The sequence below is a fragment of the Medicago sativa genome, chromosome 8, assembly GCF_051527215.1.
Source record: "Medicago sativa cultivar Bolivia chromosome 8, Bolivia_mono, whole genome shotgun sequence".
Taxonomy (NCBI): domain Eukaryota; kingdom Viridiplantae; phylum Streptophyta; class Magnoliopsida; order Fabales; family Fabaceae; genus Medicago; species Medicago sativa.
This window is the reverse complement of record NC_140756.1, coordinates 61,965,168-61,987,286: the sequence shown is the minus strand read 5'-3', so window position 1 is coordinate 61,987,286 and position 22,119 is coordinate 61,965,168. Positions and strand designations below refer to the sequence as shown.

Genomic DNA, 22,119 nt, shown 5'->3' with positions numbered 1-22,119 from the left:
TTTGTAATTTCAACAGACTATTTTTTTCATATACAACTGTAACAATTATATTTGAACTTACAATCTTGTAATTTCAAGAGGACAACCAAACGGGGAAATATAATAAAATAACATATTTTTCCTATTTGTGACATACAATAATTTTACAGCATGGACTATACACTACAAACTAAAATGAAAAATTATAGCACAAAATTAGAATCGTCATAAATTGGAGAAGTGGAACTCTGTATGGAAGTCTCTTCTTCATCTTTGAATGTAGAGAGCAGCACCAACTAATACCAACCATATGGTCAAACCAATCCAGAAAGCTCGATTTTTCCCTAATCCAGCAGGAGGTCTCCACACAAGCAAGTCCAAAAAGTTATCTTTAGATGATGGAAATGGACTGTTGACTGTTCCACTCTTTCGATCCTTGTTTTTATCGCTCCATGTTCCCGCATAACTACAGATGTAAAAATAACAAATACATGATACATCTTATTTTCTCAGTCACAAAAGTATTATCAATAATACAGTAATTTAGAGTTTGCAGTTATAAACAAACCAGCATAAAAACAAGTATATATAGTCAAAATGTTACTCGATATCGATGCTAATGAAAGTTCTTTTCATAGGGAAGCAGAAAATTAATGAAGAGTATGAAACATTGATAATAACAGCATGAGACATGTTAGCAAGTAGTCGGAAAAAATTAATCTTGTATTCAAAACCGAATAAGCCCTGATAATGACAATAAGAAATGAGGGTAACAAAACCAATACGGTAGGAGCAACCATAATTGATAATTGCATTCTTGATTCAAGCAACAGATTCAGTTCTGCATGCTTTATCTGTTTTTCTTCAGTTTCTACAAATAGAAGATAGATATTATGAGTTAACATAAGATAGTAACAGCAAAGCAATTCAGCTTTGCTAGTGATATTTGTCGAGTTATTTATAAAAAAAATAGTATCATTGATATTGACATTGTTTGTTAAATGTCGGGAGTTCGAGACAAATTTTAGTATATTGGTTAGGTTAGTATTTTCTCCTTCGCCAGCGTTTGAACCTTGATCGTTAACTAACTCCTTCTACTCCTTTAATTCTTAGATCAACCAGTTAAACTACCCAACCCCCTTACAATATGTTTGATATGAAGAGAGTAAAGAAGATGGAATATAGAAATCAAACTGTGCTTATATTGTGAAGAGAACACTCCTAAAGATGAAGTTTGCCCCCACAGCTGCGGAAAAAACCATTTGATGTCATCCCAGTGATATGCAATTCATTCTATTTATAATATAATTGTTGAAGGAACAATGAATGTTGGTGATTGGTGATTTTAACTGTCAGGCTAATATCCCTTCATGGCCGCAGCTTAAGAAGTGGTTTCTAGGAGCCTAGTGTGGTTGGAAAACTCAAAAATCTTGGTTAAAAATATCAATGGAAAAGAAGCTATGCGTTGGAGGGAGCTTCTAAAAATCATGGTGGGAGAGCTCTAAACTCATGATGGCGGTTGGCCACCGCTGAACAAAACACACATGTGCAACAGGCAGAAAAGGCTAATGCCACTGCTCAGCCATCATCTAAAAAAAATCAGGACGTAGCCTAAGAGCAATCCCTTTGGATTCCCATTGTGAAAACCCACTATAGAACTCTACCCTGCTTTACAACGATCTTAACAATTTTCCACTTAGTTTGTATAGATACAAAAATCTGATAGCATTTAGTTAGAGATGAGACGGCTCTCAATTTGAACTTCACTTAATGTAAGTATATTTTGAAGTTTCAACATTTTTTGTGCTAGTTAAATGCTTTGAACCACTATCAGTCTATCACTTGTGTTAGAATAAAAAATACCACAGGCATAATCACATTATACTTTATGTTAATGCCGGATGGAACATAATTAGGCAAATTATTAGGTCTGGTTGTAATTACTATGCTGTTATTATTGTATGTATATAGCAAGTTATAACTGTAACATTCCCCTACAATATTTTTTGTCAAAAAAGATTCTCCTACAATATTTATAGGTTGTAACTTGTAACTGCCACAGTATTCTGGACTTGGGATGAATGGTGCATCTGAATTGACTTATAAACAACTTATTTGGGCTTATCTACTAACATATGCACTTGTATGAGTGTAAAAGCTTATGAAAATAGCGTATAACATGTTTATAAGCTAGTTGTTGAGTATTTCAATAATCTCTTTAGGATAACTTATGGAACAGTTTAACCACATTTTCTCCTTGTTTATAGAGAAACAGCTAATACATATTTTTTGGTGAATAAACAGCTTATACATAAGTTCATAATAAAGTTGTTTATCCAAACGCCCCCAAAATCTATACAGTCTCTATTGTCGTGTATATCTAGAAGATTTGTTTTCTGTCTATATAGGCCTCAAAACTTGGTAGCACTGACGCGTCCGGTCCAACACGTATGATTACATTCACATAATTCATTTTCTTAAATTGTTACCAGCATTGAATGTCAATGTCGTGTCTATGTCGGTGCTTCATAGTTTGTAGCCTCAAAGAGCTTTTACAGTTTCCCTAAATCGTATGTCTTGACTTTTATCATGGTATCTTAGTTTTTGACAACTCAAGACCAATTCACTAAAAATAAATAGCACTGGCATGGACAGTCTCTGCTGCATCCTAATTCCTAGTTTATGACCATTTCAAAAGTCAACCTAAACTTTTGAGGTGGCACCACTCCCTGCGGTTTTCTATTATGGGTTTATTTAACATGCCTTAGTTAATTTTAATAAGACAGTAACAATCATTCGAAGAACTTGGAATGCTTATATCTCTCTAGTGGTTCAAGTCATTTTAGCTTGTATCCATACTTAAGTTTATCATTGATATGATTTTTGCAAGAAATCAAAGCATGCTTTAATTTGTGTGGCACTGATTTATTTATAACTGTAGTATAATGTGCTAACCTATTATGCCATTATGAACATTATCATCTAAGAACCAGTGATCTTACCAACAACAAAGAAATGGAAACAAACACGAAAAACAGCACTCTCATATTGCAAAGAAAAATGAAGAACGTGATAAACAAAAAGACTTGAATGAATCGTAATTAGTAACATGAAGAATCAAATGACCTGTCATAACTGGAACCAATCAAGGGTATAGTCACCATCTCTTCTTGGGTTATCTTGAGCTTTGGTGCTTCCAAAATGTAACGAAGTTCTGCAGCTTGACGTTTGATGCTAATACTAGGGTGCGACTTTTCTAATTGCTTGTAAAGAGCAATGCAGTCTTTATGGCGATTATTGGCCTCATAAGCCATAGCCAGCCATATTTGTATCTGAAATTCACAATTTTTTTTAATAAAAAAACTCCTTTAACTTACTCTTCAATCAATTAAAGACAAATGAAAATAAATCAAAGAAGAAAATGTAGAGATTCTTATTTAGTTAAGAATGGACTAACCTCACCACCAAATAATGTAGATCTTGGTATGATGGTGAGTGCACCTTCAAGAAACTCAACAGCACGTCCGTACGTGCCTCTCCCGTAAGCTTTCTTACCTAAATCATACATCAACTGAGCTGTGGCCCTCCTCTCTGCCTGCTCCTTAGCCACCTGATTCGTCAAACCACAAACAATATGTCAACGAGTGCCAATTTAATCATCACCCTCCACCCGAGAGGAGAAAAATAATGGTCATCTCAACAACTTCAGTTTTGCTTACAAATATTTGTTTAGGAAACTATGAAAACAATATGTATTGAAAATAAGTAGTAGTTTAGTTTTAAGAAATAAGATTGAAAACATAAAGTATAATTAAGAATGAAAACATAACTCCTCAAACAAAAAGTATGAAAACAAAATAATAAAAATAGAAAACATTTTCTCAAACCAAAAAACCAAGAATAGTTATTATGCACCATATAATATTACAATCCATCTTAATGTTTCACTTCTAGTGACTTGTTAGGACAATTGTGTCAGTTGTCTAATGATAAAGGTTGACAAACACCAACGAGACATCGCTTAATTGGTGTATGTAAAGAAAACAAAAGGAAATAACCACAAAGTTTCACGATAACAGTGGGTACAACAACAATGAGTGCGTGCAAGAATTCTTTCTAAACATAACCAATCAACAAATTAGTCAAAAAAAATAGCAAATATTAAAATATTAAAAACATACTTCTTCTTGTCTCAATTATAAGCAACTTTTCATTTTTTAAGTCCGTTGAATAAATGATGTATATGATCTATATTATGGACCACATACATCATTTATTCAATGAACCTAAAAAATAAAAAATTGCTTATAATTGAGACTAGAGGGAGTACAAACATACACTCTCTCGATCTTTTTGTTGGGACTTATGGGAAGCCTTAAAACACTAGAGAGGATCATCACATTAGAGTAAGAACAATTACACAAGTATGTCTAGATACTAGGTCATCGCCCAAAACCCGAAAGCAGTTATATGGCAGGGCTCAACATCTATTTTTTAGTAGTAAATTTTAACTCTAACACATCAACAAACTTATGATACACAGTTATGAGAAAATCATTTGGGTTAATATACTAATTTCTATGATAAAATATACTTCCTTTAAGAAATTATCCTTGTTAAACAGTAGTTTAGTATTTAGGCCTTTCCAAAAACAAAAACTACAAAATTGAGATATATTAATTGATATATTTCAAACTATTACATATGAGACAGAGGAGTACTAATTAAGGAAAGAAGACAAGAAAATCGTATAATTATAGAAGTAATAATAATTAGTTTAATTAATTAACTCAAACCTTTTCAAGCTCTTTCCTAACTCTCATCCTCTTCTCTTCCTCACTCTCTTCCTCACCATCATCACCCTTACTCTCCAAATACTCTTCAGCTTTCTTCTCAAGCTCTCTCCTCTCCTCAAACTCCTTAACTCTCCTCCTTATCTTCGTATCAAAATCATCTCCATCCCCTAACCCTCCTTCCTCATCACTCTCCGAGTCAAAGTCCACTCCATTCTGCTCCGAGTTTGACTTCCCACGAGCCACCACCACTCGTCCACGCCCCTCCCCCTCAAAAGCATAACTACAACAGCAAGAGGATGAAGTTGAAGAAGATGAAGAGTCTCTCTTGAGAGGTAACGTGAGAAGAGGTTTTCTGTCGAGAGTTAAGCTTCGTGGTGAAGATATGTCGAGGAGTAAGGTTAGGTTTCCTAAGCTTACAGCCATGGTGGAAAAGAGAGAAGAAAGAAGGTTTTGAATGTTGAAAAGGAAGAGGTGAAGATATTTTATGTGGTTGTAGTAACTTGTAAGGAAGAAGATGGCTATGGGATATTTGTCGGTTTTGCAGTAACGTGGAAATGTGTAGGCCAGTGACGTGTGGCAGCTTCTCTCAACTAAAACGACGTGGTTTTGAGTTTACTCATTGTTATACTAGTCAACATGCATGGACCCAAACAATATTATTTGGATAGTTATTTTGTTTCTTTGAACGTGTAATGAATAATCAATTTATTTTTTTTATGTATCAAAATTTTAGAATAATTTATGATTTTAAACTTTTTTAATTGAAATAGTTTTTGATGTTAAAAAATAATAGTTCTTCAATGCTAATATTAACTTTTTTTATATAGAAAGAAAGTAGACTAGTAAAGCGGACAGAACAGACTTAAGGAGTATCACACGACCCCTATCGACAAGTTATTACTCTTCAACCCAGACAACCAATTTCTAACCCGATCAATCAGCGGATACCAAAAATTCAATTTCCTAGGATCGCCCCCAATAGGCAGCCCCAAATTCAAAAAAGGGAGACTGTCATGTTTACAATTCATAACCAACGCAGTCTCATGTAACCAAGAATCAGAGGTATTCACCCAAACAACCTACTCTTATGGAAGTTAACTTTTAGGCCAGAAATAACTTCAAACAGTAACAACACTGCTTTCAAAGCACGAATGTTCACCCAACTTTTAGTATCAACAAACAATGTATCATCGGCGAACTGAAGATGAGTTGTAGTAACATTACCTTACGAGTTACGACCCCATATCATAACCTTGAAACAACCCCTTCTTGACCACTGCCTTCATCATAACATTTAACCCCTCTGTCGCGAGCAAAAATAGTAAAGGCGACAAAGGGTCCCCTTGATGAAGGTTTCTTTCCATCTTGATTTCATTTGTAGAGCTGCAATTCACAAGAACAGACATAGATACTGATGAAATACATTCGAGCATCCATGTCCTCCATTTGCTTGGAAAATTCATTTTACCCATCACATCAATTAAATAACATCAATCCACCGAATCGTACGCTTTTTCAAAATCCAGTTTGAACAATAATAATTCTTTTTTCCTACTAGTTGCATCATCAACCAGCTCATTTGCAATTAGAATTCCATCAAGTATCTGACGCCCCTTCACAAAAGCTGACTGTGTGTCTGAAATTACGGTACCAATAACTTGACACAGACGATTAGCCAGAACCTTTGAAAGAATTTTGTACACGTTGTTCACCAAAGAAATGGGCCGAAAGTCAGCCAAACACCGAGGACTCTCGACTTTAGGGATCAACACAATGAAGGTGTTATTTATTCCACGAGTCAATTTACCGTACTGGTGGAACTCATCAAAGAACCGCTTCAAATCATTTTTACCTCCTCCCAAAAATCCTTAAAAAAACCAAAATTAATTTCATCCGACCTTGGACTTTTGATGCTATCACACTCCCACACCGGATTCTTAATCTCTTCCTCAGAAAAAGGTGATGTCAACAACACACCACCCTCCTCCGATATTGAGTTAAACGATAAATTTTTTATGCATAACAGACTTGAAGTGATTTTGGAAATGGTAAAAACAACTCCTATGACACCTGAGACTGAAGGTGAGAAAAACACAAGAAGGAGGGTTGAATTGTGTTAGATTTTTCTTCGTTTCTCCTAAACTGAAACACACTGATCAGAAGCAAAGTGAAACAGCTTCTGAAGTGATATTCAGGATCTAAACGCAGCGGATAAAAACAGAGAGAAAGAAGAAAGACACAAAGCAATTATACTGGTTCATTCCACAATCCGGAAGTAGTCCAGTCCCCCTTGCACTTCCAAGGAGAGTTCACTAAAGTGTAATATCTGATTACAATTGCTCAAGCACACAGCAAGAGACTTCCTTTGCTCAAGCACACTTTGCAATAGTCTTCCTATGCTCAAGAACACAATCAAGAGAGTTCTATGCTCAAGCACAACTGCAAGAGACTTCCTAATCAAACAAGATTACAAAGAAAAATGTTTGAGGTTGAACACTTGATATACAATCAGAGGTGCTCACAATACAAATCAGATACAGACTCTTAAGACTTTAGAATTTCTAAGATATGAACTTGAGAAACAGAAATTCTAAGTGAACTTTGGATGCAGAATGATTTCAACAGAGTTTTTACGCTTTCAACTTGTTGTAGAGTCTTATTCATTCTTCAAGTATTCACTCCTATTTATAGAGGTGTGAAATGAACGTTGTAAGTGCCAGCACATTCAAAAAGAGTCGTTGTTGAAGCTTGATCTTTCACCAGTGATTCTTTGCCTGATTTAGTGATTGTCCTAAGAAGGATCAATTTCAAATCCATTCCAATTGAGAGGGAACACTTCTGCAGGCTTGGTTGTATATTCAGAGCTGTTATCTTGTCTTGTAGCAGAGACACAAAACAGAGTAGTGGAGAAGGTGGTTGTACAGTTCGTACATAGTACAATGTCAACGCTCTTGTTCCTTTTTGCAAGCCAGTGCCTTCAAATATCTTTGAAATGACCGTTGCAAAATTCCACTAGTCTTCTGCCATCTTTAGACGAGTTTCAATCCATGAAACAACTCTTGAATCCTTGAATTCTACAAATTCAGTTGATCTTCAGCTTCTGGTGAAAATAGCTTCTGATAAGGTAGCTTCTGATGAGGCAACTTCTGATGACGTGACACTTCAAGACCTCTAGTCTTCAGGAGCATTAGTCTTCAGGAGCTTCTAGTCTTCAGGAGCACTTTGCCTTCATGAGCTTCTAGTCTTCAGGAGCACTTTGCCTTCAGGAGCTTTTAAGCTTCAATCTTGTTGATTCCTTTGCTCTTTATTTACTCATTCAGAACCTTTGTATGATGTAAATTTTTAACTATGGTCATGTACACTTGAACAAATATTAACTAGTCCAATTGACAATTTTTAATACCTTGTTATCATCAAAACTCTCTAAGGTTTATTGTTAAACACATTTTGTCCCAACAGAGACACCTTCAACTTGCACCCCATTCTTACGGACATAATAGAGTGGAAGAATTTAGAGTTCGCATCTCCCGCCCTTAACAAATTCAACTGGGACTTTTGCCACTTCATGTTAGAATGTAATTTTGTAAAAGACAAGATTTAAGCTGAGAGGTTATGTAACTCATCCACCTCTTCTTCTTCTAAACCCCGCGTCTCTGCTTTCAAATCCAAACAAGAATACAGTCTTTTACCAAGGAGATTCTGCCTTCAAGATTCTACTTAACAACATTTTTTTTTTGGGTCAAGTAGCCTGATAGCTGAAATTCACCTTTTTCAAAACAAATAAGTGGGGTGTTTGATTTCGAACCCCAATCTCTACATATAATTTTAATTTAGGTCAAATGTATGTCTCTGCCAACTGAACTATGTTCACGAAACATCTTAAACGACTAATATTGTAAAACATAATGTGTACTTTTAATTTGACCACTAAAATCCCTCTCTTTGTCAAAAAAAAAAAAAAAAATTTGACCACTATAATCCCTCTCTAATTAGTAAGATTAGATTAGATGTAATTAATTTACTTTTGTAAAAATTAAAAAAAGCCATTCTGATTCTGTCGAGCTAAGCTCATTCTAATTTTTCCCATTCAGAAAGAAGAGAACTCTTTATCGAGTGAGAAAAAAAGGGGTTTTTGTTCACAAGCGGCGTCTCTCACCCTTCATTTCTTGTTTCGCGATCAAAACGTAACGCATCACATTCAATGGATTCGTATCAGCAACAACCTCACGGTGGTGGTTACATGAGACCACCACAACCACCACCTCCTCCGCCACACACGGCGGATCCTCACCAACAACAACATCACCAGTTTCATCAAATCCCGCCTCCTCCTCCTCCACAAGGTCCCTGGTTCACCCCTCAATTTCAGTACCAAACCCCCTCACCTCCGCAACAGTGGCCTCCTCCTTCAGCTCCGGCCCCTCCTCCGCAGTCGAATCCTTATGCATACCATCCTAATCAGTTTCCTCCACCTCCGGCGCCACCTCCTCCTCATCATCATGCTCGTCCTCCTCCTCCGCCGCAGTTTCAGCCTCACTCTCACGTTCCTCAGCCTTATCCTCAGGTGAAATTTCTTCTTAATTAGGGTTTATTTCATTTACACTTTTTCATTTTTGATACTTGTGATTTTGTTAATTATTTGATTTTTTTATAGGAATGGAACAACAACCCTGGCTGGCCTCTAAATCAAGCGTATCCAGGTTTGTTTTTGATCTATGAAGCATCGACACGGACACAGCACCAGTAATTATTTACATAACTGATTGTAATCACATGTGTTAGACACTGACATGCGTCGGACACCGGACTGCCTTCAATCAGAAGTGTCGGTGCTATAGAGGTTTTGATATGCTTTTGCCAAGAACTTTGTTTTCTTAATTTTTCTTTTTTTTTTTACTAGAGTCAGGGTTTTGATTTTTGTTAGTATAGGTTAAAGTTTATAGGATTTGGAAGTTATCATCAACTTTAGAGGAAGCATTTTAAGAGCAAATGGAAAAAGAAAACAATGAAAATGCATGTATTATTGTGATGAGATGTTGGTTTTTGTTTTATGTTAGTTGAGTTATGGTGATCATTGAAGCACAAACACATGACACGACACTCACACTCATCGACACCGATAATAATTTGAAAAAAAGGTATAATTCAATGTAATCACATTGGTGTGAGACACTGGACACCCACCTTTGATCAGAAGTGTTAGTGCTACAGAGACAGTGATCTTATCTTGGCCGAGTGCATTGTTTTGTCGTTTTAGAAATATGATTCACAATGTGTTTCATTTGTATTTATTAATGAAATTATTGTGATCTGTTACTTGATACTGAATATCGACCAAAAGGGATACATGTCTGCGTATGAGAAAGAGGAGTAAGGATATTGTGATCAAAACCAAGTTTCAACTGAAGTTTGTAATAGTGTTGTCAAATAGCAGCGATAGCAGCACTATAGCATAGTGGATTTTGTTGAATCCACTATGAAAACGACGACACTATCCTAGTTTTACTACTTGGGAGCTAGTGGCTACTATTCCAGTTTCTACTAGCTGATGTAGAAAAAAGAGAATTTTAGGGGTTTTAAATTGATAAAACTGAAGAATCTACACGTGTCTCTGTCAGATAGGACCTATTTTAAAGTACAAAAACTGAAAAGTCAATGAGTATTATCCCTGTAATACGTAAATCTTTCAATATGTAAGCTATGCCCTGCCTCCATTCGCTTTATGATTTCTATGCAGTGTGCCTTTTTTTTATCTATAATTGACTTATTTCAACAGCTATGCGGCGCCCACTATATGCCCGTTACCGTTATGCTATACGCTATTTCACACAGCATATTATGTGTTTCCCTAACATGTATTACTAATAATTGGCTTGGCATGTTGTCATTGAATGTATGAAGTGATATAACTGTGCAGCGTATTGTTTTGGTTTGCTACATGTGTCTCTTGATACTTTTAAAGTACTATTTGGTCACTTGGAAACATGGTCCCCTTCCATACCAAATTTATATATGATTTCTTAATTTAGTGAGTGTTGTTTTTTTGTTTGCCATAACGGCGTGATTGTAGCCCATACGAATGAAGAAGATTGGGCTGCCAAGGCCAGAGCATGGGCTGATGCTAAGTCTGCAATGGATAATCAGCATCCACAACCACATTATTCGCCTGCTGGAAGATTGCCAGAGCAAACCCATTATCATGATCCATATCAGCAGTCTGTAGACCCACGTTATACCGATGTTCAAAACCATTCTCATTCATCATCAGGCTATCAACAATTTTCCTTCGTAGATCCATCTATGCAGCGAAATTCAGGACATTCCCAGGAGGCTCCATCTGCCAATTTAGAGGCAGCTTATACTTCAGATGGACATTCATACAGTACCAGAGACGGGACCAGCGTCGGGGATCCAACTACTTCGTTTGAACAAGCAAACTTGTCTACAATTCCATCAGTTCATCCGCAGGAGGTACCTTCTAGTTATAGTTCTGTTGCAGGTAATTATTTATTTATTTAATATATTGATATTGCAAGTGAAGCTCTGTGGCAATCACTCATTGATAATATTCTAAAATTTCTCTATACTGTAGTATTTGTAATGTGATAATGTTAAAGTTTGGTTCGAAGAGAGTTCATGGTAGTTGGATTAGTTTAATTTTGTCATTGGATTCGCTTGCGGAATTGCTAGAGCTGTGCCGGAATAGTAATAGTAGTAGGAATCTCGATTTTGTTCTGTTTCCAACAATACAGATCTTAAGAGTTGGGTGGGAGCCAAACTGCTATCGTGGGGTGATGAACCGAGTTAGTGTTGGGTTGATGTGGCTGGAATGTCATTGTTTGGGAGGTCTTCAAAAATATTACCTCATAGCTGTCGCTTTGCCTGAGGCCCACATGGATATAGACACAACAGACTAATGATTGGGACAGCTGCTTTGGAGAGAGAAACCAATGGGCTGGTTGATAAAAATTATGGTTCTAGTAATTAATGTTGAACTAAGGAACATTATTAGAAACCCCAATAATAAATGTACATATAAAGGAAACATATTATTTATATCTTTACGTAATTGTACAATTTTATTATGTTTAAAATATATCTGCTATTTTTAAGTTGACTACGATTCTTATGACTCATGAATTATTTTGATTCAGGACTGACAAAATAGGTCTTCCAATTTTCAATTTGATTCATGGTTTGATAACCATGAGAGAGATCTCTTTCAACTTCTGCACATTATCGTCCTTATATCGTTTTAAACATATGCTATCAGGCTATCATAATTCTTGTCTTTAGACGACAAGTATGATTTTATAATTTTTTTAGGCAGAAAAAGATATTATTACCAGGGTGGGGGATGATAACTTACCCTCCAAGAGAAACGCTAAAGCTTAAGGAAACAAAAGTATCTGGAACTCTGGATTCTGGAAGTGAGATTGAAACACTGGAATACATTTATGTATTACTCATGTAGGTCTGGGTCCGTTGACATGCCTTTGTAACACAACAAAACAAGTAGATCTGAAACTGTTTTAACAGAAAGTCTACTTTTATGTTTGGAAATATTGGGAACCATATTTAAAACCACATGATTCCTGTCAAGAAAATAGTTTGGAATTGTATCTATGTGCTAGTTGAGCTGAGGCATGCGGGTGGCTCAAATTTAGGAATAGTTGCGTTTTTTTCCCACATTTCCTAGTGCTTTAAAATAACAAGTCAATATCCGTAATAAATGAAGTCCTAATGAAATGGTCATGCTATATAGCAATATCATAAAATTCATTATTCACTTCAATGTGCATTGGTGCTTAGCTAGCTTTCAAACAAGTTGTTTATAAGGGGGTGCAAGACTACTTGTTTATGTCAGCCATCTTATTGTTTCCTGTACATTGTTGATTGTAAGATGATATAGGGATTGTGTGAGCCAATATATTTCTTAGCACCACACCGCCTTACCTGCAAAATTTAACTCATTTCACACATTTGAAGAAGACTTGGGTAGAACCCGCCCCCCGCCATCAGTGCTTCTTTATTTTGTATCTGATGATTATGATTATTAGACGAGTGTTAAATATTTTCTTTCTAAAGATGAATTTTAAAACTGCTAGTCGTCAGAATTATCGGTGAGAGAGGGTTTATAAAGATAACTAAGCTTTGATGAATATAAGCATGCCCTTTGAGAGCATGATTCTTGGACTTGGAGGCTTTATCTTGAACTTCAGCGATTCCTGTTTTCCCTCATTTGTAATTCCATGTTCAATCTGAATTCTGATTTACAGGTAAAGAGGCAGCTGATCAGGCTCAACAATCGTATGCAATGATGTCTTTGCCAAGTTCCTCATCTCAAGAACAATACCATGGGCAACCATCAATGCATGCACCATCGTTTGCATCTCACAGCCATTCTGTTGACTCGTCTATCAATCTTGCAGATCAACCTTTAAATTTTGCACCTACATTTAGTCGTGACAGTGACCTGCAAATGCAATCAACTTATAATCATCATGATTCTGGTTCTTCAATGAATAACTGGGGGGCTCCAGTGGCACCTGGTGTTGGTTATCCACCAATACATCCAAGTCATCCCTCAGGGCCACAGGTTATAAATTTTGACACATTTTGTTTTTTTCTAGTCGACTAGTAGGTTTCTTTTGATACACCTGACACTTGGTTAATTTAACAGCATGATCCTTCTATTACTACTCCTGGTCATGTAGCAGCACCATATGGAAGGTTTCCTGGACCTGGTCACCCTCCAACGATTCCACCGAATGGTGCACCCTATTCCCTTAACACAGCAGCTACAATTCATTCTACTGCAGCTTTTTCTGCTGATGCATATGGTGTTTCTGGTGTTCCTGAACGTCCCAAGAAGGTAAGTAATTTCTGAAGGTTAGTGCTTTGATGCATATGATACATCAAACCTCATGTTGGAATTATTTTTCAGGCGTCAGTCCCTAACTGGCTTAGAGAGGAAATAAAGAAAACAGTCATTGCTGCTCCTTCTGCCGATCATCCAAAAGTGGAAGAAACACTTGTGGTTGATGGCATTGATAAATCATATGTGAAGGCTGATGACGAGACAGACAGTAAAAGTATTGATTCGTCTAGATCAGCTGAGGATGAAGAGGAGGAAGAGGTTTGCTTCTTCGCTATTTCTTACCATAACCATAAAAATAAGCTCTCTCTACACACACACACACACACACTTCATTCTGAGGATGAAGAGGAGGAAGAGGTTTGCTTCTTCACTATTTCTTACCATAACCATAAAAATAAGCTCTCTCTCTCTCCACACACACACACACACACACACACACACACACACACACACACACACACTTCATTTGTTATTGAATGTCCATCCACTTCGGATTTGATCTGACATATGTAATATGTATGATCAGGTTGAAGTAGCTAGAACTGCAGCAATCAACCAAGAAATAAAAAAAATTCTTACTGAAGTTCTTTTGAAGGTAAGCATTGTTTGAAACATGAATTGTTGTCTTTTTTTTTTTTTTAATAATGAATTGTTGTGTCTTGTTTAACATCTGTTTTTTGGTGGAATAAAAATGTTAAATAAGACACGACAATTCACGAATAACATCTGTATACGTCTGTAGCAGAAAAAAAAAAAAATTACAGTTCTAATTTTATAGCTTCTTCCTTAGGTTACTGATGAATTGTTTGATGAAATTGCAACCAAAGTTCTCAGTGAAGACGATCTGACTGCTGAAGGTAAGCCTGATCCTTCTAATTTTCTCTATCTTCCATACACACAAATGGTTAGATGCTAGCTATGGAGTATTACGTATTGAAAGTTCTAACAATTTTTTGTTTCACCAGTGGGTGTTAGCACTTCAAACCATAAGGCATCTATCTCTCCACCCTCTGCACCGGTTCCTAAGGCAACTGCTAAAGTTTTAGTTCCAGTTAAAGCAAAGGAAACAGAGAATGATGGTGCCAATGAAAATTCTAATTCCAGCTCTCCTGGAGATGTTTTAGGTCTTGGAAATTATGGTTCTGATGCCGATGATGAAATTGAGAGTTCCACTGTGCCCGCTCCTGCAAAAGATGATGCATATATGGTGAATAATACCGCCAAAACCAACTCATCACTATCAAGAAATAGCAATGGTGCTGCCATTGATCAATCACACGATGCTAAGATGACCAAAGAATCTGATCATTCAGATTCTTCCAATGTAGTTTCTAAAGATGCTAGGGATAATGGGCTTGATGAAATTGAAAGAAGCCACAATAGGTTTAATGGTTTTAGCTCGAAAGACATGTCAGGGGTGCCAAGATCTGAATTGCGTGAACAGAATGGCGCGGAGAAAGCAACGGATGATCATCTAGGAAAGGAAAGCAGAAGAAAATCAGAAAAAAATGACCGACACGACAAGAGTTCTTCTGAGAAGGATTTTAAGGAGGTAAAAAGTGGCCATAAGACCAGGCCAGATGAAAAAGGTGATGAGAGCAAAAGAAGAAAGGATGAAAAAAATCAGAACAAGGAACAAACAGATTACATCAGTGAGTCAAAAGAAAGAGTGAAGGAGCACAATGATAGGCATGGGGAGAAGGCAAAGGAATCAGAATCAAGGAAAAGGTCCTCGCATGTTGATGTCAAGGATGATAGGAAGGGAGCAGAAAAGCCTCACAGAGGTACCGAAGATACTAGCCGGAAAAAGGAACATACAAAGGATAAGGGGGAGAATAAATCTAGGCGAAGAGAAGCTAGTGACCACGACAGGCACAAAAGAAGACGTTCGTCGTCAGTAAGCAGTAGAGGTAGAACCAGCAAGGATCATAATCACGCCGATGATTCAAGTGGTGAAGGCTCAGATGGCTCAAAAAGGTCCAGAACAGATTCCATTTGCCTTTCATTTGTCTGGTTGTCATATGTTGCCTAATTTCATTTTTGTACTGCAGGAAGCTGCGTTCGAGGAAACGTGACTTGTCACCATCTCCAGTCAGGTCTAAACGAAGGTATTATTTATAAAGAGACTCCTTACCTTTTTCAGGTTTGCAATATCAATATGTATTTCAGAGCATCTGTCAGATGTGTAGATGAGCTGTTTATGTATATGGGCTATAGTATTATCTTTATTTGATAGTGTATCGTTTTGTTTCCCTGGTTATTAATAGCATTTTGGTAAAACAAACATCATGTCTTAGTTTGATGTGCTGAAATTTAGTCTTAAAGTGGGCAGGGCATGATTAGGATACACAATTTATAGGGGTGGGCATGGTTCGGTTAACCTAAAAAACCGAACCGAACCGAACCGAAATTTTGAAATGGTTCGGGAAAACCGAACCGAACCGTTTCAAGTATGGAGCTAACCGAACTGAACCAAAGTTATGGTTCGGTTAACCGTTTTCTTCCCTATGAACCGAACCGAACCGAACCGAAACCAAACCAATATATTTTTTTTTTACCAAACCAATATTTTTTTTTTACCAAACCAATATTATTATTTTTTTTACCAAACCAATATTTTGAACCGAAATGTATTTTTTTTTATCCTTTTGCAAATTTAATTGTGTTTTTTTATCCTTTTTTATATCCAAAATGCAAAATATTTTTTTATTTACTTTTTTTTAAGAATATAATTTTTTTATTAATATTAATATTATTATTACACAAATACGGTAAAATATATTAATAAATAAAAATTACATTATGAAAATTATTATCGATTATTTTTTGAAAGATATGAAGTAATAATATCTTTCACGAACCTCCGTTTCCAATCATGTTTTGGATTTTAAGTACTGTAATTTATAATGTTTTAATTACAAGTTTATAAACAAAATCACAAACACCACCTAAGTCACAAATTCGAATCTGAGCAAGTGCCCCAAGCATTACAACCTAAATTTGTATTGAAGTATAATTTTCATCTTATTGAGGACAAGGTGGTTAATCATTTCGAAATTTGGCAAAATCACAATTACCAACATAGTCAAACTCATCACTAATCCAGCCCTATTTACAGCAACTCAAATCGCAAGTTCAAATCCAAATTTAGCTATAGAGCTAAAAACACCTTTTTTTCAAATTCAAGCCATGATAACAGCATCAAGAGTAATATCCAACATACATGTTTAATAGACAGAAAAGACCAAAATGGTAGCAGCAAGTCTAGTCTAGTTTAAGCCCTACAGAGTAACCAAACTGATAAAAACCAATAAAACAACTCTGGTACATGATTATCCATTAAATAATTCAAATCAACTCAAATATAATTCCAATATCCCAGAATAATGCAGGAGCTTCAGAGATCCGCCTGCATTTGTCAGCAAATCAACCGCTACCAGACAGAACCTGCAAAAAAAAATCCATGCTTCATTTTAGGACGAACATGACAAATTTCTATAACAAATATGCAAAAGAAATAGGCATGTGTAGCCTAAAACTTGTGTAAATTAGTAAATTACTACTCTGTTCTGGTAAAAAAATAAGGAAATAAATTTATCACCCAGATGTTCATCCTCACTTAACAACTGCTTTGTGTAACAACCAAAATTTCAATTGTTCCTACTTTCTGTAATATAGGCTCTAAAGTGAAAACATGATTGTTCCTACTAACAGTCTCCATGATGTACTTATTTGTACTACTCATATGCTTGTTGATCCCTTTCCCAATGGTGAACACCTCTGCCATATACGAAGCACTTGTCACATACAAAGATCCAGACAAACGAATTGTGGATTTATAAAACAACTCAAGCAAGGGAAGCACCGATTCAACATAGTCCCAATCTCCATCTGTTATTCCATGAGTTGTTTTCTCTTCCATTTCTCGACGAAATGTGACCTCTCGTATGCTTAACTTGTGAAAGGCCTTTCTATACTTCAAGGCAACCGTCAACATTGAATACATTGAGTTCCAACGAGTGTCAACATCAAGTACAACAGCACCTTTGTATGGAATTTTCTCATCAGAAGCACATATCATGAACTTTTCCAATCTAGATGGCGAGGATTTGACCCATTTAACAGCATGACGAATCTTTGAAATAGACCCTTGTTTATCCTCCTTCAAGCCAGATTTCACAATAAGGTTTAATACATGCGTGCAACATCGCATGTGAACATAATCCCCATTTAGGACGTGATTGTCCCAAGAACTCATCATGTTATGCAAATATCGAATCATTACATCATTTGCCTTGGCATTATCCACTGTTACCGTTAATATCTTACCATACAACCCCCAATCCCTCAAATAAGTGTCAACATATTTACCTAACATGTCTCCCGTGTGACCCGTGATTTGGCAAAAGTTGATGATTTTCTTGTGCAGCTTCAATTCACGATCAACAAAATGAACGGTCAAACTCATGTAGCTTAAGTTTTGATTCGATGTCCATGTATCTGTTGTCAAACTTACTCTACCACAATTCTTCAAGACTTTTTTCAATTTCCCCAACTCCTCAATATAGAGCGCCCAGATGTCACGCCTCAATGTATATCGTGAGGGGATGTCGAATCGAGGCTGCAAGATAATCAACAACTTTCTAAATTCCTCATGTTCCACAAAGCGGAAAGGGAGCTCGGCACACACAAAAGTTCTCACTAATTGCGCTCGGCAAGCCTCTTGATCAAATTTTGAATGGCTTGGAGATGAAACAACTTGACCCTCTTTAACGATTTTTCTCCTTTTCCTTGATTGGGTCCCTTGGGTGTCACCATTGTTATACTTAGTGCATCTTCCTAGATGAGTCCACATACCACTTGTCCCACTAATTACAATGAGCTGAGGGCAATAATTGCATTTAGCCTTTTTCTTTCCATTTTCCCCTATGCCGGGTACCTCTGTGAAATGTTCCCACACACTAGACCGCTTGTTACTAGTGTTGCCAGTAGATTGAACATCATGTTCAGCATTAGATTCAAGTTCATGTGATACTTCATTCGACGTATCTTGTGGCACTGTGAAGTCTAAGATATTATCTGACATCTGTATAACAAGAAAATGGACAACAGATCAGAATGTGACAGAAATAATGAAGACCATAACTTAATTAGATTATCCAAGTCTTACAAGGACTAAATTGGCTATAGTCTATGTGTTTTAATGATGAGTTAATGAAAGCTTCTAGCAGTAGTAGCAGTAACAAAATGCAGAAAATACGCTGCAACAGAATGTGACAGAAATAATGAAGAAACGCATAAACAGATGCAGCAATGCAATAAAAAATTTATGCACATAAGACAAACTAAATGGAATTCAAGGTAGAATTTACACCAATTCATGCATTTAGACATCAAACAGCATGTCAGTAACTAAATTCATACAAGGAACTAATATATTCTATAAACCAATACTTAGCAGTTTATCTTTTTTAACTAAATTTTAACTTACGTTTAATGTTCCTATGTATGTTGTTAAAATGGGTCAAAGCTTAACTCACATTTTCTAAATAATTAGTTAAACTGTGTAGGTTTTATCAACAAATTGATCAATAACTATGCACTGTATTCGCAAGTCCAATATCAGTTAATTTATTATCAACTTAACAAAAGGTAAATAAACATAACTTTCGAACAACACACAAACACTACACAAACAACAGAAGCTAGGAGGATTACATAATATGCTTTTTACCATACAAATTTTCTCAGCAATAATAGCATACCCAGAAACTATAGACAAAGCCAAAATCAAAAACAAAAATCAACCCTAGAAACCCAAAACAAGCATACCCATAAGCTAATTTGTACCTTAGATTCTTCAGAGAAGATTGTGAAGAAGAGATGGAAGTTAGAGTCCCAGAAGAATGAGCTTCGATTGAAGTGAGCTCACTGTCGCAGAAATATGAGGAGAAGAGGTAGACTCGCCATCAGTGATCTTCGATTGAAGAGGTGAAGATTGAAGATGGTGAATTTCAGAAACCCAAAACGTGTTCTTCAGAAAATGAGAAAAGTTGAGGAACGATTTAGAGTTGAGATTGATTAGGGTTCATCAATTTAGGAATCATGTTCATCAATTTAGGGTTGAGATCAATTTAGGGTTCATCAATTTGGGAATATATTCATCGATTTAGGATTTTGATTTGGTTTCATTTGGTTCTCTGAAAATTTAGGGTTGAGATGGATTTTGATTTGGTTTCAGACTTCAGTGAAAAATAAGACTCTCAATAATCCAACTGAGTTATATGGTTTGGTTCGGTTCAAACGGTTCGGTTCGGTTCAATATGGTTCGGTTATGGTTCAAGAACTGTTAATAAATTAACGGTTCGGTTCGTGAACCATTATAATGGTTCGGTTATTTTAGGTTCGGTTCGGTTCGGTTCTCGCGGTTCGGTTCGGTTCATGGTTCTTTTTGCCCACCCCTACACAATTTATTAGTCATAATGCAATTCTTTACTTTCGTTCTGTATGTCTGTTTGAGTTTTGAAGCTACTTGCCTGCTTTTCTGCATTTTCCATTATTGATTCCAGCCCTAGGTCAGTCTTTTCACAACTTAAGGCTCAGGGTCATGATTGCCTCCCCCAGATCTTTTGACCGAAGTACTATGTTGCTATCTCAAGACCAGAAATATATATTTAATCCTGCATTGTTTATGGACTTTAACTTCAGCCCTCTAACATCTTTTATATATTTAATTGTTTATCATTTATTTACTTGTTTGGGAGATTATAATTTTTTAGTTGAATATCAATATTTTATGATAGTTATCTAAATGTGGAAAGAAGGTATTTTCAGACATGTATATGATCAGTTTTACTCTTCTGCGAAAACATCATTATTTACCCCTGCATCTTATTGCAACTTGAGAGATTACTATTACAAAGTAGTGAGTTTGCCTAAAGATTGTTGATACTTGAATTTTGTCCAACTTATGATAGTTGACTTATTTTGAACCTTGTTTCCGCAAAAGCATTTAGCTATGATTTTTGGCAGTTTGAGGATCCAGAAGCTGATATTTTATACCACTGATTTAATCATTTCAGTGTTTCTGTAGTTGAAAACTTGAAGTCCTATTATCATATATATTGCTTTTTAAATGGAATGATTTTCTTGCTGTACAAGTTGTTATGTTCGGAATAATAAACATCTTCATGCATTAATTACTCTACTGTGTGCAATCTCTCGATTTATTTGTTTGCCATCTGTTATACAATATTAAAAAAACCCAAGAAACTTAAAACTTTGTGCACAAATATGTGGCATTTGTTTATTTTAGACTGTCAGGGTTTCTATGCCATGAGTGTAACCAGGATGGAGAATAACAACACTAGCACATTTATATCATTAGAAACAAATTAGATTTTTGGTAGTAGGTTGCTTCCAATGGGAGTGTTGACACTACACAGGTTGAGCTATTTTTTATAAACTTCGTTTACTTTAAACTCACCAAGTCAGTACGGTGGTTTCATTTTTAGACAAGTTTCGCGGTCTCCTCATAGCAAGCGTTCTCATCGCGGGAATTCTCCCTATTCTTCTCTTGATAATTCCAGGTTTGTTGCCATTAAGTTAATCATGTTTAAGGTTTATATTTTTGAGACAAACTACCATCATCATATAACAATATAAGCTACTCAGGTGAATTTGTACGGGTTCCCATTTATACTACAGTTGTGCCTTGTTTATTTACAGGGTTTCCTTTTTATGCAGGGTAAGAAGGTCAAGATCCAAATCACCAGTTCGGAAGCATAGGTCAAGATCAAGATCACCTGTTCGGAAGCATAGGTCAAGATCCAGATCCCCTGTTCGGAAGCATAAGTCAAGATCCAGATCACCTGTTCGGAAGCATAGATCAAGATCTAAATCACCTGTTCGGAAGCATAGGTCAAGATCACCTGTTCGGAAGCATAGGTCAAGATCCAGATCTCCTGTTCGGCAGCATAGGTCAAGATCCAGATCACCAGTTCGGCGGCATAGGTGAACGGCGAGGACAGCTGTTGATGACAGTTGTTGATGTTTCTACCGGGTTCGTACAAGAGAACATAGTTATGGAAGATAGGCTAAGGTTGTTATGCATGGTCTTTGGAAGGACTATCGTTGGGGATGACGACTTGCCCTATTTTTGTAGGTTCAACATAAAGATACAGTTGCTTTCCTGATCTGCTACTCTTCTTTGGGAAGAACTGGTATAAAACTCCGGTAGAGTTGGATATGTGTGGAATATGTTTTGATTTGATGTAAAAAAACTTGACAGTTCCAAGCTATATCTTTTGATAGAATTCTGTTATGTATTTAAGTTCCACCGATATTAAAATCCCCACTGACAAATTTAATAGATGAGATTGTAATCCAAATTTTGCCTATTCCATTAGAGGAATGTTTCAGATAACTTTTGTTTCATTAAATTGCTACCCATTTCTCATATTT

The 22,119-nt window shown here is 36.2% G+C and overlaps 2 protein-coding genes across 5 annotated transcripts; one reads left to right on the top strand and one right to left on the bottom strand.

Annotated features, from left to right (window-relative positions):
- On the bottom strand, positions 1–5,248 carry LOC146900268 (uncharacterized). Its single transcript, XM_085739134.1, has 4 exons — positions 4,776–5,248; positions 3,437–3,589; positions 3,106–3,311; positions 1–445 (listed from the first exon to the last, which is right to left on the bottom strand). Exons 1-4 carry the CDS (start codon positions 5,196–5,198, stop codon positions 247–249), a joined length of 981 nt encoding a protein of 326 aa, XP_085595260.1. The 5' UTR covers positions 5,199–5,248; the 3' UTR covers positions 1–246.
- Positions 5,249–8,850: 3,602 nt separating this feature from the next.
- On the top strand, positions 8,851–22,081 carry LOC146900267 (cyclin-like protein). Of its 4 annotated transcripts, none has more exons than XM_085739128.1 (12): positions 8,851–9,339; positions 9,430–9,475; positions 10,846–11,274; positions 13,055–13,374; positions 13,459–13,650; positions 13,723–13,914; positions 14,183–14,251; positions 14,447–14,513; positions 14,622–15,633; positions 15,708–15,764; positions 21,171–21,245; positions 21,403–22,081. In XM_085739128.1, the coding sequence occupies exons 1-12, from the start codon at positions 8,977–8,979 to the stop codon at positions 21,671–21,673; spliced, it is 3,093 nt and encodes a 1,030-aa protein (XP_085595254.1). In that variant the 5' UTR covers positions 8,851–8,976; the 3' UTR covers positions 21,674–22,081. The 4 variants fall into 4 exon arrangements, with proteins under 4 accessions (XP_085595254.1, XP_085595252.1, XP_085595255.1 ...); XM_085739126.1 differs by having other exon boundaries at positions 13,723–14,013; XM_085739129.1 differs by lacking the exon at positions 21,171–21,245.
- Positions 22,082–22,119: the final 38 nt, after the last annotated feature.

Excerpts from the sequence above, each read along its gene's own strand:
- LOC146900268 (XM_085739134.1), bottom strand. The coding sequence starts at position 5,198 with ATGGCTGTAAGCTTAGGAAACCTAACCTTACTCCTCGACATATCTTCA. Across the intron at positions 3,312-3,436 it reads CTACATTATTTGGTGGTGAG|ATACAAATATGGCTGGCTAT; the intron begins GTTAGTCCATTC and ends TGTGAATTTCAG. Across the intron at positions 446-3,105 it reads ATTGGTTCCAGTTATGACAG|TTATGCGGGAACATGGAGCG; the intron begins GTCATTTGATTC and ends TTACATCTGTAG.
- LOC146900267 (XM_085739126.1), top strand. The coding sequence starts at position 8,977 with ATGGATTCGTATCAGCAACAACCTCACGGTGGTGGTTACATGAGACCA. Across the intron at positions 9,476-10,845 it reads TCTAAATCAAGCGTATCCAG|CCCATACGAATGAAGAAGAT; the intron begins GTTTGTTTTTGA and ends GCGTGATTGTAG. Across the intron at positions 13,651-13,722 it reads TTCCTGAACGTCCCAAGAAG|GCGTCAGTCCCTAACTGGCT; the intron begins GTAAGTAATTTC and ends ATTATTTTTCAG.